This window comes from Bombina bombina, chromosome 7, assembly GCF_027579735.1.
Source record: "Bombina bombina isolate aBomBom1 chromosome 7, aBomBom1.pri, whole genome shotgun sequence".
Taxonomy (NCBI): domain Eukaryota; kingdom Metazoa; phylum Chordata; class Amphibia; order Anura; family Bombinatoridae; genus Bombina; species Bombina bombina.
In genome coordinates this window covers 598300556-598312398 of record NC_069505.1, presented here as the reverse complement: position 1 = coordinate 598312398, position 11843 = coordinate 598300556, and the positions used below count along the sequence as shown (strand labels likewise).

Genomic DNA, 11843 nt, shown 5'->3' with positions numbered 1-11843 from the left:
CTTTACATTGTAGCAAAGTGTCATTTCTTCAGTGTTGTCACATGAAAAGATATAATAAAATATTTACAAAAATGTTAGGGGTGTACTCACTTTTGTGAGATACTGTATATATTGTGCAGAATCATCATATTTCAGTGATGGCGAACCTTGACACTCCAGATTTTTCAGGACATTTTCCATAGTGCTTGGCTGGACATCAGAGTGCCTAAGTGTCATGGGAAATATAGTTCTGAAACATCTGGAGTGCCAAGGTTTGCCATCACTATCCTATATAAGTTGAACCCATTGTAGTGGTACAGAATATACTTCTGCAAAACACCATTTTATATTTCTCAGCCAATGGTGATAGTTTGGGCTTAAGTGAAGAAAAAACAGAAATCACACAGTCTTGTGATCTATTGGTCAGCGCTTATAGATCTTATGGGCACACAGGCTATAGAATATATACATGAAAGAAGCCATATGTTTATCTTGAGCGTAGAAAACTCAATACAAAGTTATAACTGTTTCCCACTAGTGAACTCATAGTAGAAAAAATACTAAAATTTAAAGGGTCATTAAACTACTGGACACAACTTCTACAGAATAGTAACGTCTCACCATGATATTATTTTTCCTCATGTGCCTCCAACTCTCTTCAGAGCTGGTCTCTTATTTTTTTCAACCTTTAAAGTAGCCAATTGGTGGAGCTCCAGATTTTCATACTGGGTGCCGCCATATTGCAGCGCAAGTATTACTGCGCCCTGTGACAGAGGCGGAGCACATTCATAGTGAGGTTGGCAGTTAGCACACACAATACAGACAGTCGTTTTTTGTGCAGTTTTTATACACCGTTTAAAAGTTACAAAACCTATATAAAGAAAAGTCCACATGAATAATATAGAGTTGTGCAGCTACCGCAAAAATGTAGCGCTCTTGCTCGGTATTATGGGCGCTAACCAGAAGTGTACAATACGGATGTCTAAAAGCAGACAACATTACTGATCTGTGAATGTTTGATACGTCTGTCTGAGGACAAGATTATCTAAACCCCTAGAGCGTTGTGCCCAGTATAAAGATGTGGAGCTTGACCAACCAGCAGTTAAAATATTACAATGTCTTTTGAAGAGGGCTGCTGGGCTAGGATATTGTACACTAGATTTTTCGTTGCATAAATGTTTTGTAGATGATCCATTTATACAGCCCATCTGGGAATGTTTTGTAACAACGTATAGTTTTGCTTATTTTTTAATAACATTGTGCTGATTTTCAGACTCCTAACCAAGCCCCAAAGCATCAGATGTAAACTGAAGTCTACAGATTCCTGCTGCTCCTGTTTGTGTAATGGGTCCTTTCATATGCTGGGGAGGGGGGGTGCTCTTCCTGATTTCTCAGCCCTTTCACTGGGTGTCCCAGCCTAACCTCATCAACAGTGCTAAACTGGGAGCTTCTAAGTACGTTTTTAAATTGGAATTTTATATCAGTATCTGGGCATATTCTTCATTATAGTAGTTTCTGTACATGCAGTTATATGAACATTGATGTATACTGTCCCTTTAAGTTTTCTTTTTTCCTTTTATGTGACTTTTTTGGAAATTACCCAGTATAGATTAGATTTCACGTCTTTGTGTATTGTTATATACTTTATATTTCCAACCTTTATTAAAAAGGTAGTTTAACATAAAATTACAACTTTTCTTTAGTCTTACAATAATTTTTACCAACAAGGTGTGATAACTTTCTGAACATATTAACACCACACAGCAATTTATTTTCATTGGCCAAACTTCAAAACCACTTGCCTCACTTGGAGGAGCCAAGGACTTGTTAATATAGTAGTTACGGCTTGCTGCTATCACTTTGTTAGCAAAACTTGCATTGTTTTGCTGTATCTTATATTATCACCTCTGCTGAGTACATTTAGGGAAAGATATATGTAGCAGAGTTAAGCTTGTGAAGTTTTTAGTGTGTACTTCCAGTTCTCAGAATAAGAAAACCCAGTTTTCAGAGATAAATTACAGTAGAAGGGGATCAAAAGAAATTAAGAAATGATAAAAAATATAATTCAAAGATGTTTACTATTCATTATTAAAAGGATATGAAACCCAAAAAGTTATTTTGTGATTCAGACAGAACAAACTATTTAAAAAAAGTTTCCAATTTACTTCTATTATCAAATTTGCTTTGTTCTCATGATATTCTGTGTTGAAGAGATACCTAGGTAGGCATTTTGAACACTAAATGGCAGGAAATATTGCTGCCATGTAGCGCTCTTGTAAAATTGCTGCCATATAGTGTCTCAGAAATGGGCCGGCTCCTAGGAATACGTCTCTGCTTTTCAACAAAGGATAACAAGAGAACAAAGAAAAATGAATAATATAAGTAAATTAGAAAGTTGTTTACAATTTCTTGTTTTATCTGAATCATGACAGAAATGTTTTGGGTTTCATACCCCTTTGAGCATTTTATATCACAACCACTCTCCCGTCCATTTCCTTTGTCAGTTTCTCTCCTCCCCCTCTCTGTCACACAATTGTGCAGTTGACACCCACTTCAACCTTTCCTGACAATAAAGAGGTGCTAGTTTGACCCTCATTTCTAGAGCACCACGTGACACCAGCTCTGCAACAGTCTACGGCTCTGATGCAATATTATACAATAATTCTATGGCTCTTGCTTTTATAAAATGGAAAATTTTAATCTCACACTTTTATCTCCACCATAATTTAAATGAATATTGCTTTTGCCCTGGAAATGAGCTTTACGTAGCAGCAAATCAAACCTATGTTCTGCTGATAAGAATGAATAATTTAGAAACAGCTGTCCAGAAGTGGTTTTGTTTTTGCTGTACCTACCTCATAAGGGGATCGCTGTGGTTAAACTGTACTAGAAGCAAAAAGCATGAGATATTGTATATCTAATTTGCATATCTTACCCAGAGTTCTCTGCTGTGTTGGTAACAATTTATACAAAGTACTTTTGGGTAAAAGCAAGTGTGGCTACTTGCTTAGATGAGCTAATTGTCTATGCAATAATTCTATGGCTCTTTTATAAAATGTAGGATTTTAATATCATGCTTTTATCTTCACCATAACTTAAATGAATATTGCTTTACATAGCTGCAAATCAAACCTATGTTCTGATAAGAACTAATACGAACGGTTTTGTTTTTGCTGTTCCTTTTCTAATTTCACAATTTATAACCATGTGTTGTTGTATTGACAACATAAACTTAGATTAGAAGATACATTTCAATTATCCACCACTTCCCTGGGTTTTAGAATTAAACTTTCATGATTCAGATAGAGCAGCAATTTAAAAAAAAACTTTACTTCCATTAACAAAATGTCCACAGTCTTGTTATATTTACACTTTTTGAGTCACCAGCTCCTACTGAGCATGTGCAAGAATTCACAGAATAAACGTATATGCATTTGTGATTGGCTGATGGCTGTCACATGATGCATTTGAAATGGAAATAGACATAACTTTGAAATGTGTCAAAAAAAATCTACTTCTCATTTGAAGTTCAGACTAAGTGCCATTGTATTGTATTTTTATTATGCAAATCTATTGTATTTACCGGTCCTTTAAGAAAGCCCTGATGTAAAGCAAAACACATCAGGCTGTCTCTCCCATTGGAATTTATATATGTTACACACACTTTCCTTGTATATTTGTTAAATGCTCTAAATAGATTTTGTTTTATACAATTGTATAACGATATGGTGAGCGCTTGTTCTGTATCAGTCCCCCGGATTCTACACTAAGAGCTCATTTCCATTAAGCCGTTAAAAATGGAGCCGTAAGCTACCGAAGTTGCCGTCAGCTAAAAGTAATTTACGGCTCCATTTTAGTACCAGGTTTCCATTAAAAAGGATAGTGCGTTGCGTGCAGTCGCCCTTTTCATGTAGGTGTAAGTTAGCATTCACATACAAGTGCGGTGCGTATATTTTCCCCGTCGCTCGTTGTTAAGATAAAATCAAACACCTAACGCATGAGCAATATCTACCTCTCAACCGACATCCCCCCACCACAATAACTAATAAATGTATTAACCCCTAATCCGCCATCCCCCCACAATGCAATCTACCTTGTTAAACTATTAACCCCTAATCCACCATCCCCCGAGAACGCATATAACTAATCTAATCACTAATAAAAAAAAAATAAAAAATCCTAACATTACTTTAAAAAAAAAAATCTAAAATTACAGAAAAAAATAAACCAAATTATCAAAAATAAAAAAATCTAAACCTAATCTAATACCCCTATAAAAATAAAAAAGGGCCCTAAAGCGATCAGCTCTTTTACCTAAAAATACAAATTAATCTCTAACCCCCCAAATTACAAATTAACCCTAACCCCAACCCACCATACCGCCCAAAATAAAAAAAACCTAAGCTACCCATTGCCCATAAAGGGTGGAGAAGGTCTGCTTCCAGGCGGCGACATCTTCATCCAATGCGGGGACCTCTTCTATCTTCATCCAGGGCAAAGGTGGCGCGGAGCGGAGGTGACCGTGGAACAAGACGGGCAGCCGCGGAAGACATTCAGCGTGGAGGATACTCTTCGTACGATCGTCGCCACACACTGAAAATTGAATGCAAGGTACCCGGTTTTATATTTGGGGTACCTTACATTCTTATTGGCTGACATTTTCAAATCAGCCAATAAGATGAGAGCTACTGAAATCCTATTGGCTGTTCAAATCAGCTAATTGTATTTTGGTGGGTTGGGTGGTTTACTGTTAAGGGTTAATTTGTATTTTTAGGTAAAAGAGCTGATCACTTTAGGGCAATGTCCTACAAAAGGCCCTTTTAAGGGCTATTGGTAGTTTAGTCTTAGATTAGGGGGTGTTTTTATTTTTTCTGTAATTTTAGGTTTATTTATATATAATGTAATCTTATATTTTATTTTTAAAGTAATGTTAGAATTTTTTTATTTTAATTGTAACTTAGTATTTTTTTATGTAATTGTGGTTAATTTAGGGGGGGTTAAGTTAGGGGGCTTAGTTATTTGCGTTGTGGGGGTGGATGGCGAATTAGGGGCTAATAGTTTAAATAGGTAGATTGCGTTGGGGTGGCAGATTAGAGGTTAATAGTTTAAACAGGTAGACTGCGTTGTGGGGGGATGGCGGATTAGAGGTTAGTAGTTTAAAAAGGTAGATTGCGTTGTGGAGGAATGGCGGTTTTGAGGTAAATACATTTTATTGTTAGTTGCGATGTGGGGGGTTATCAGTTTAGTGGTTAATACATTTATTATAAATTGCAATGTGGGGGGGTTGGCGGATAGAGGGGTTTTGATGTGTCGGGTTTATTTTTGGGAGGCAGGTTAGATTTCAAAAGAAAATAGGTCTCAATAGTTGAGCTGGGTGTAATTTTTGTTAATGCATCAGCAGCCTCCGACAGTGTATTAACAGTTTGGAAATACCTGTTATACTATGCAAGCGTAACTCTGGGGGGCGCTAGAAGAAATATATAATTTTAAAAAAGGGGCCAACCAAAGCCTAATATAAATATAAATGTATTACAACAATCTGTAGGATAATACTGGTTTAGTAAAAACAATAAACACTATAAAAATAATATACAATGATCAAATAATAATGTATAAAGACAAAAAATAATAATGAAAATTACAGAAAAATTGAGACATGGACTCTCATCAAATGTGATGATGTGATGAGATCAATATAAACAGAAAATGCAGCTGAAAACAATCTATAATAAATAAATAGTATTAAGTCTCTAGTAAGTTCTTATCTGTATATGATATTGATGCTCAGATAGTCCCAAGATTAAAGTGAAGGTAAAGTTAATGGGTCTGCTACAAATAAATGAATATATCATGCCAAATAAATAGTATGTTCATTCATCAATACTTCGATCTTTCAAAATTACCTTAGATATATTTTATAATTTGCTCGGATTCTGCTATCCTAAAATCAACCCGTTTTTTTTTTTCTAAATAACGATCACGTTGTTTAGACAGCCAATTGATTCTTTGGCCGTTAGTTAATTGGTTAATTCTGCGCATGCCCAACTATTTGTAGTTCCTACTTGCAAAGCGAGCGCGTCCACGTGTAGCGCATGCGCATTAACCGGTAGTTGTCTGGCATAGTTTCAACCGCATCGGATCGCAAACTGGTGACAGAGAATTTAGAATGCGCATGCGCGGTTATGAGACGCTCGATGTGCACGAGCTTAGTTGACACGTATAGAGCGGGTGGGACAGCTCTATACGTCAAAGTATCAGAAACCTGGAAATGCTGGATGGGAGGAGAATCGGATGGCAACGATAAGAAAAATGTAGGTAGATAAATACTGTCAAAAATAAGTTTATTTAAAAAAAAACAATAGCGACTGCATTGGACACTGTTAAAGGATTATACATATTAATTTTTAATGAAAAAACTTTACCTTCACTTTAAGAGGGCACTTCAGAGGTTTATTAGTCCTCCTGGGTAGTGCATATATAGGATTCTCCCTTAGATCCAGAAGTCAGCTCCTTGTCGCAAAACCAGTCTGGGTAGATACTCTCTCTGTGCAAAGAAAATCACAAAGACAAGGGCGCCTCCTCGTGTAATACAGTTTGGACAAATGTAAAAAAAGTGAATACAGATTTTATACTCACAAGTAAAGCAGCACTCTGTTGTGCTTATAGAGGCAGACTGGGAGTTCAGTGTCCCAGTTCACTGACCAAGACAGTGCAGCAAATCACTCCAGGGTAGGTTTCAATCAAGCTCAGAATCTCAGCAAAGAGTTAAAATACCATAGTTTAATGGTGCATTAAAATACAATATAAATTGTCACAAATGTGACTGTACAATGGATGAACAAGCAACGCGTTTCTCAGCCTGAGGAAACAGACAGAGATCTGAGAAACGCGTTGCTTGTTCATCCATTGTACAGTCACATTTGTGACATTTTATATTGTATTTTACTGCACCATTAAACTATGGTATTTTAACTCTTCGCTGAGAGTCTGAGCTTGATTAAAACCTACCCTGGAGTGATTTGCTGCACTGCCTTGGTCAGTGAACTGGGACACTGTGAACTCCCAGTCTGCCTCTATAAGCACAACAGAGTGCTGCTTTACTTGTGAGTATAAAATCTGTATTCACTTTTTTACATTTGTCCAAACTGTATCACACGAGGAGGCGCCCTTGTCTTTGTGATTTTCTTTGCACAGAGAGTGTATCTATTAACAGTTTGCTCTGTCATTGAAAACCTGGTATTATTTAAAGATTAGCGGCTTCTGATACTTTCTATGGGACACGAAAATGTTTTCGGCAGCCAGAGTCCGGTTGCCGAAATTGAGTTATAACGGGCCATTGGAAGCAGTCATGAACGATATTGCTTCCAACGTCATATTTAACGGTTTGTGAGCGTACACAAACCTAATTACGGCTCAATGGAAACGAGCCCTTAGATTCCTACTGATTCTTGATCTCCACGGCTTTCTGTTTCCGTAGTCAATACCAGACTTTACCTGTGTTGGTGGTTGGCTTGAATGGGCCGCAAGAAAACACACAGCACGTCCTTTATTCAATTTTTGATTGAATATTACTGTCTACTTCATGTAAGACTATAATAAACTATAACAATATATTGCGATGCTTTCAACATCTTTTTTTGTATATAAAAAAATTATTTATTGAACAAATCAGCATCTATGACACAACCAACATTTATTTTTCTTTCTTGTACATGAAAATGTTCAGTTCTACACAAAAGTATCTTTATTTCCAACATTTATATACATAATCTAGCATTATCCTTTACTATTGATTCCTATATTAATTTGTTAGAACTTGTTAGATCCTAATGCGATTTTTATGTCTTTATATATGAATTAATTTCTACAACAAATAAGAAATAAAACATTTCCTATACACCAAAAATGTATTTTTAGTGGTGTGCATTCGGAAGTTTTGGATACCTTTGTGCTGTTCGGCTAATTTCAAAATCAAATTTATTCTTGTGAAGCAGCAACACACTAAAATCTGTTTGCAAATCCTGATTTTAGAGTGTTGCTGTTTCACAAGAATAAATTTTGCTTCAAAATTATCTTAACAGCATTATCTTCTGAAATCTCTGTATGTACACTCGTAGTATTTTTTTCCCATATATTACTTTTCTACTGCTTATTAAAATTTCATTAAATGGACATGAAACCCCCCAAAAAATATTTCATGATTCAGATAGAGAATACAAGTTTAAACAACTTTCTAATTTACTTCTATTATCTAATCTGTTTTATTCTCTTGGTATAATTTGTTGAAGGAGCAGCCGTGCACTACTGGTTTCTAATTGAACACACGGGTGAGCCAATGACAATCGGTTTATATATGCAGCCACCAATCAACAGCTACATCCTAGGTTCTCTGCTGCACATGAACTTTCCTAGATTAACATTTCAGCAAAGGGTAACAAGAAAAAGAAGCAAATTAAATAATAGAAGTAAATGGGAAAGTTATTTGAAATTATATTCTCTATCTTAATCATGAAATACATTTTTGGGGTTTCATGTCCCTTTAAGGGAACATTATAGACTAAATAAATAATAGATAGAATGTCGTATTCAAAGCAAAGATTCGCTTGAGAATAATATGAAGATTTTTTTTTAATGATATTAGTTTAACTTAAAAAAATGGATAAATTATAGCATCCATCATGCAATGGACTCTGCCATGTTGTAACAAAGGTTGCCTTCTCTGTTGAGTCCAATTGGACAGCCCTAGATTCCGGAATCTACATATCCACATATAATTGAAAATTGTGGGCTATCAAATTTCTGTTAAATCACGGGAAAAGGATACAAAATAAATAATGAAAGTATATTGCAAAGTTGTTTAACCCTTTGAGTGCTAAGCTGATTTAAGGTTGTTTTTTTTTTATTTATTTGTAAAAAATTTTTTACTTTTCTATTTTTTTCCCAGATCTCCAAGACACCGTTGGAAAGGTTAGGCGATTACCTTTCCAACGAAGGGTTTAGGGTCTGTAGCTGCTGAGATGTCTGAGATACAGGCTTCTAAGCAACATGCCCCCTTTCCCTATACTTTGTATTGTAAATTTTTAATAAAGTTGCGCGGTGACGTCACCACGTAAAACGTGAAGCCCCGGCGATGCTTGTCACTATGAAGGCCGATTGCCAGGGTAGGAGCGGGTGAGAGCCCCCAGATCTCCCTCAAGGTGGGAGAGTGCTAGCAACGGCTTTGAGCCATCGTTAGCACCAGAGTGGGACTCAAGGGTTTAACGTCCCTTTAACCTATAAAACATTTCCCACATTAAGGATATGCAAATATTGTTTCTCCAGCATGTTTTCTCTGATGTTTAAAAAAAGCTCGTCTATCTTTAAAACATTTGTCACATTCAGAACATGAAAACGGTTTTTCTCCAGTGTGAGTTCTCTGATGTAGATTCAAAGATGATTTACATCTAAAATTTTTCCCACATTCTGAACATGGAAATGGCTTTTCTCCCGTATGGATTCTCTGGTGTGTAATAAGAGAATATTTAACTGTAAAGCATTTCCCACAATCAGAACATGAAAATGGTTTTTCTCCTGTATGGATTCTCTCATGTCTATTGAGATGCCATACAGATGTAAAACCTTTCCCACATTCAAAACATGAAAAGATTCTCTCCCCGGTATGGATTCGCTGGTGTCTGTTAAGGGTCTTTTTTGCTTCAAAACATTTCCCACAGTCAGAGCATGAAAACGTTTTTTCTCTTTTATGGATTCTCTGGCGGCTAGTATGAGTGGATTTACCTGCAAACGATTTCCCACATTCCAAACATTTAAATGATTTCCCTCCTGTCTGGTGTTTAATAAGATTTGTTTTACATGTTAAATAATTTGTACATCCAGAACAGACAGTTTTTCTCTCTCCTGTACAGAATTTCTTATGCCGAAGAAGGGATTTTTTATTGGTTAACAACTCCCCACATTCAGAACATGAAAATTTTTTCTTTCCAGTATGAATTTGGTGATGTATGATAAGAGCGGATTCATCTGTAAAATATTTATCACATCCAGGGCATGTCAGTTTCTCTATTCTATGCATTTTCGTATGCATATGAAGTTCTAATTGATCATTTAAAAAAATCCCACATTCTAAGCACAGAAATTGACCTTTTATAGGTTTCCTCTCATCTTGTAAAAGACTGGAAAAAACAATGGTATTCTTGAATTCGTCATCCATATCCAGTCTTATGGTTTCATCTGTTGAGGAGAAATATATTTCAAATAATAAGGTTAACAATCAGACATAATTATTAATACATAAATTTCTTCACACATATCAGAATCATAGTATTGCAAAACCAGCTTTCAGAGCCCATTAAGTCTTCTTATGAAACTGTCTCCTCGGAGGTGAGGAACTTAAATCATCCCAGATGACTTGCATTGGTTAAATGAGAGCAGGAGGGGGCCACATGAGTAAATACTTGTGTGATAATAATTGCAGAGGATGGTGCCTTATTGTTCTTTAATGTTGTGGTTCAGGTACCTTGTTGGGAATATGCCTATTGATAAATAGGGCTGATTGCCATTGACATAACATCAATAAATTATTTACTTGAACCATATCAGTACAGGTGAGTAAGTACCAAAGTTGTACCATATAAAGCCAACTCCAAAAAAGTAATGGTACTGCCATAATCTACTGTCCTTTTTCTAGTACCCAACAATTTATACAGCCACAATCATAGATGACAATAGTAATGTCTAAAAACACCTTTAGCCGTGGGTTCCTGTTGTATACCATCATCTTCACATCATCTACACATAAGCCTATAGACAGTCTAATTGTTTTAGAAGTTTTTGAGCCTTATTTTCTTTATTCATTCTTTTGTCACATGGTCTTTTCAATGTAGTAACTATCCTGTATTTCCAGAGCTACAAAACTTCTAAAAAATATAGGACAACCTATCCATGCCCCTAATCTGCAAACTCCAAACTTAAGATTCAATTTAAGGAGTTAAATATTAAGCAATATTAACCAGAAATATGTTATATGCCAAAATACAAATATCTTAGGACACTGCCCAAAAAAATGTGAAATCTCTAGCTTTAAATATTGACATTTAACACACTTAGAGCTAGATATCAATATTGCGACCACACAAACTTTAGCACAGTATTACACGTGAAAAGTAAACACGACCGATCAAACGCAAACTTAATTTGCACTAGTCGGATTTGCGTGGCTGAAGACCTTACGTAAAGGCTTAAAAAAGTTCACTAAACACAACATTAATACGTGAAATAATACAGTTACACTCATATATACACTGTTAAAATTATTCATATAAATAGTTAAAAAAAAGTTATAAGGCTTCAAAAGGTATATGGTACATACATGTCAAGGAGTTTGATCGCAAAGGGCTATTGGAAAATAAATGTTGAAAAATTTATGAAAAAGAGAGAAGAGTTTTTCTTGTATACCTATATTCATTTGTGACTCAGGGGCTCTAAGAAGTTATGCTAGAGTGCTAACCTTGCATGGAAACATATATATATATATATATAATTTATTACTGAGTTGGATGGTAGGTTTGTCAGAACATAAATGTCTTCAGGGAGTGTTTCATAGAAGGCAGATTAGGGTAACGTCTGCCAGCATGAGGGAGAGTGTTCCATAAGCCTCTAGGCATCCTGAGCATGGATTCCATGTTTGAGGCCGTCAAAGAACAAGCTACTGAGCCGTTGTCCGTTCCTGGTTGAGTGCTCCTCTTTGTTTGTATATGTTTATTATGATCCTGGGAAAAGTTTACCTAAGGGTGATGGGATTAACCGGACGGACATGTACTCTCTGCCCAATGTGCCTTAAGGGAAATGGCTGCACCTCAATGACA

The 11843-nt window shown here is 35.9% G+C and overlaps 1 protein-coding gene across 1 annotated transcript in view; it reads right to left on the bottom strand.

Moving 5' to 3' along the window:
• Window positions 1–7655: 7655 nt before the first annotated feature.
• The window catches only part of LOC128667190 (oocyte zinc finger protein XlCOF6.1-like), a 49859-nt gene continuing 45671 nt past the window's right edge, over window positions 7656–11843 (bottom strand). The window contains exon 4 of the mRNA XM_053722119.1: window positions 7656–10209. Within this exon, the coding sequence (XP_053578094.1) occupies window positions 9272–10209 (938 nt within the window). The 3' untranslated portion in view covers window positions 7656–9271. The remainder of the gene's footprint in view (window positions 10210–11843) is intronic.